The following is a 2453-nucleotide window of genomic DNA, read 5'->3' on the forward strand; positions in this document are numbered from 1 at the left end:
ATATACATATAGGTGTGTGTGTAATAGGCTGAGGTGTGCTCCCCCCTCGGCGAGAAATCCTGCCTATGCCCATGGTTTTGAAGAATAACTACTCTGAAGTAATCGTAAAACAAAATTATAATTACTGTAATCGTGTAAAATAATTATAATTACTTCTTGACCCTTAGTAATTGTAATTAAAATTACAATTTCGTGTGATTTAATATGTGAATTCAGTTTATATATCGATATATATTGACGATATATCGTGTGATTTAATATGTGAATTCAGTTTATTTGAACATATTTATATTTTTAGAAATCCTATCGATCATCGAACATATTTTTACAAATCCTAAAAGCTAAAATAAATTTATCCGTAAGCATGTCATCATAAATTTGATGTTATATTTATTTTCAGCATCTTAAAAGCATATAAATAAACCGAAATACGAGTATGTTAATAAATATATACTCCACTGCGTAATCTTAAACTGGATATCATTTTCAAATTTTGAAGCCAAGGTAGAACAGAGTTTTTTTCCGTTTTGGTGTCAATTATTTATGATTACAATCACAATACTTGGAATTCTATGAAATAAATAACAATTACGTAAGGATGTAACTGGTAATTGCAATTACTTTTGCTCAGCTTACTGAAAATGTACTACAATAATTGCCATTGGGACCACAATTACAATTATAGTAGTTCATCAAGTCATTGCTATTACAATTATTTGTAATTCTAAATTACAGTAATTGTAATTACTTTTTGCCCAATTCTGCTGGCCAGTTTGCGATCCTGAGGTATCCTCTTAAGTGGCCTCTCGCAACATGTTGGCCGCTCTTCACGAATCGGAGGCTTGAACAAATACTCGGTAAACATCGGAGCGGACCATCCACATGTCAGTGTTTTTCAGAGAGGGAGGCAATCATGGCGGACGTACAAATGGTTTCTGCTATTCCACTGGGATTATATTATTTTTATTATAAAAAAAAAAGAAAATGAAAGGAGATTAAATGAAATTAAATATAAATATAAAATTTATTATATAAAGTAACAGCAAACACCTTTAATCTCCTAACAGATCTCAGTTACAACAATGGTGGAGATGCTACACGAGCGCTCTCACGAACCCCCTCTGATGTGTCCAAAAAACTGACTCTCGACGGATCGGCTGCGAGCTTAGGCCAACTCGTACCAGCCAAGCCAAGCCACCCATCCACATGCTCGTGCATGTCTGAGTTCTCCACGGCTTGGCCAACATGTAGAGGCCCCTTTAAAGGCTCTGATAGAATTCTAGAACATCGGGCTTCCTCCATTAAATGACCGTTCCTTTTGAATTTCATTAAGGAACGATAAGCTTCGACATGGAGGAATAATAGGTAGTATTATTAGGAAGTAACTGCTCCATGGATTTTCTCTTGGGGTATGCAAAAAAGACCAATTGGCCTACTTGCCGGACTTGTTCTCCCACTTGTACCAGTACCAATATCTATAGTAAATATAAAAAATAAAAAAGAGAAAGTAAATGAATCAATTATATTGATCTTACTTTTTATTTTGTTTAACCTTTTGTTGTAATTCCCCCGAAAACTAAACTTTCACACTATATGGAAGTTAAACATTGGAAAAGGGGGGAATGTGCATCCGTTTCACAACCGTAAGAACAAGGTTTTTGGAAAATCTTTCATCTTAATAAATATGATATTCATATGTTTTGCGCTACATTCGCACACCTCTAGTCGACTGTTTAATAGCGGTTTTAGGACTTTGCGGTTCTCTAGAGCCAAACCAATTTTAGTTATAGGGTAGTTATTGTGCGTGTATGTTTAATAAACTGATGAGTCATAATTAACTGATGAGTAAATGTTAGACAAGTACCTTTAGTCCTCTCAATTATTTTTTTTTTTAATTAGAAAGGTGCATCGTGAACATTTTTTTTTTCGTGAAAATAATTAATTCAAATATAATATAATATATATATTAATTCAAATATAAATATAATAATTAGAATTAATTCTATTTACAGGAGAGGCAGTGAACCACGCTCTCAATGAGAATCAAAAAGAAATCTTCGACACCATCAAGCCGCTGGCTGAAGAAGTAGTTTCAGAAGTAATCTTGGAAATAGCCAATAAAATAACGAAGAAATTTACATTTGACGAACTGTTTCCTTTAAAATGATAAGTATTTGTTGAAAAGAATATCATGTTGTATTAGGTATTTTAAATTGTTTTAATTACATTTAAATAAACTTGTTGATAAAAACGTAATATCTTTGTGCATTTTTCCTGTTCCTCTAGTTTATTATAACTCCTACGTACGCATTTCCCCACTCTGTCACCTGGTGAACATGAACGCAGGTAAAAAATAAAAAGCCACAGGATCTTCTGTTCCACCAATAACGCAAAACATAAATCAAGATTCTCACTAAGAAATAAGATTATATAAGAAATAATATTGACATAAG

General features: G+C 32.9%; 1 protein-coding gene across 2 annotated transcripts in view; it reads left to right on the forward strand.

Moving 5' to 3' along the window:
• Positions 1-2246, forward strand: part of LOC106688913 (protein takeout) — a 26190-nt gene extending 23944 nt beyond the window's left edge. For both annotated transcript variants that reach the window (XM_024359807.2, XM_014433612.3), the window contains one exon: positions 2013-2246. In XM_024359807.2, the coding sequence (XP_024215575.1) occupies positions 2013-2167 (155 nt within the window). In that variant the 3' untranslated portion in view covers positions 2168-2246. The remainder of the gene's footprint in view (positions 1-2012) is intronic.
• The last annotated feature ends 207 nt before the right edge of the window (positions 2247-2453 follow it).

Source organism: Halyomorpha halys, unplaced genomic scaffold (genome assembly GCF_000696795.3).
Source record: "Halyomorpha halys isolate HHAL.00 unplaced genomic scaffold, Hhal_1.1 Scaffold1234.1, whole genome shotgun sequence".
NCBI classification, from domain to species: Eukaryota; Metazoa; Arthropoda; class Insecta; order Hemiptera; family Pentatomidae; genus Halyomorpha; species Halyomorpha halys.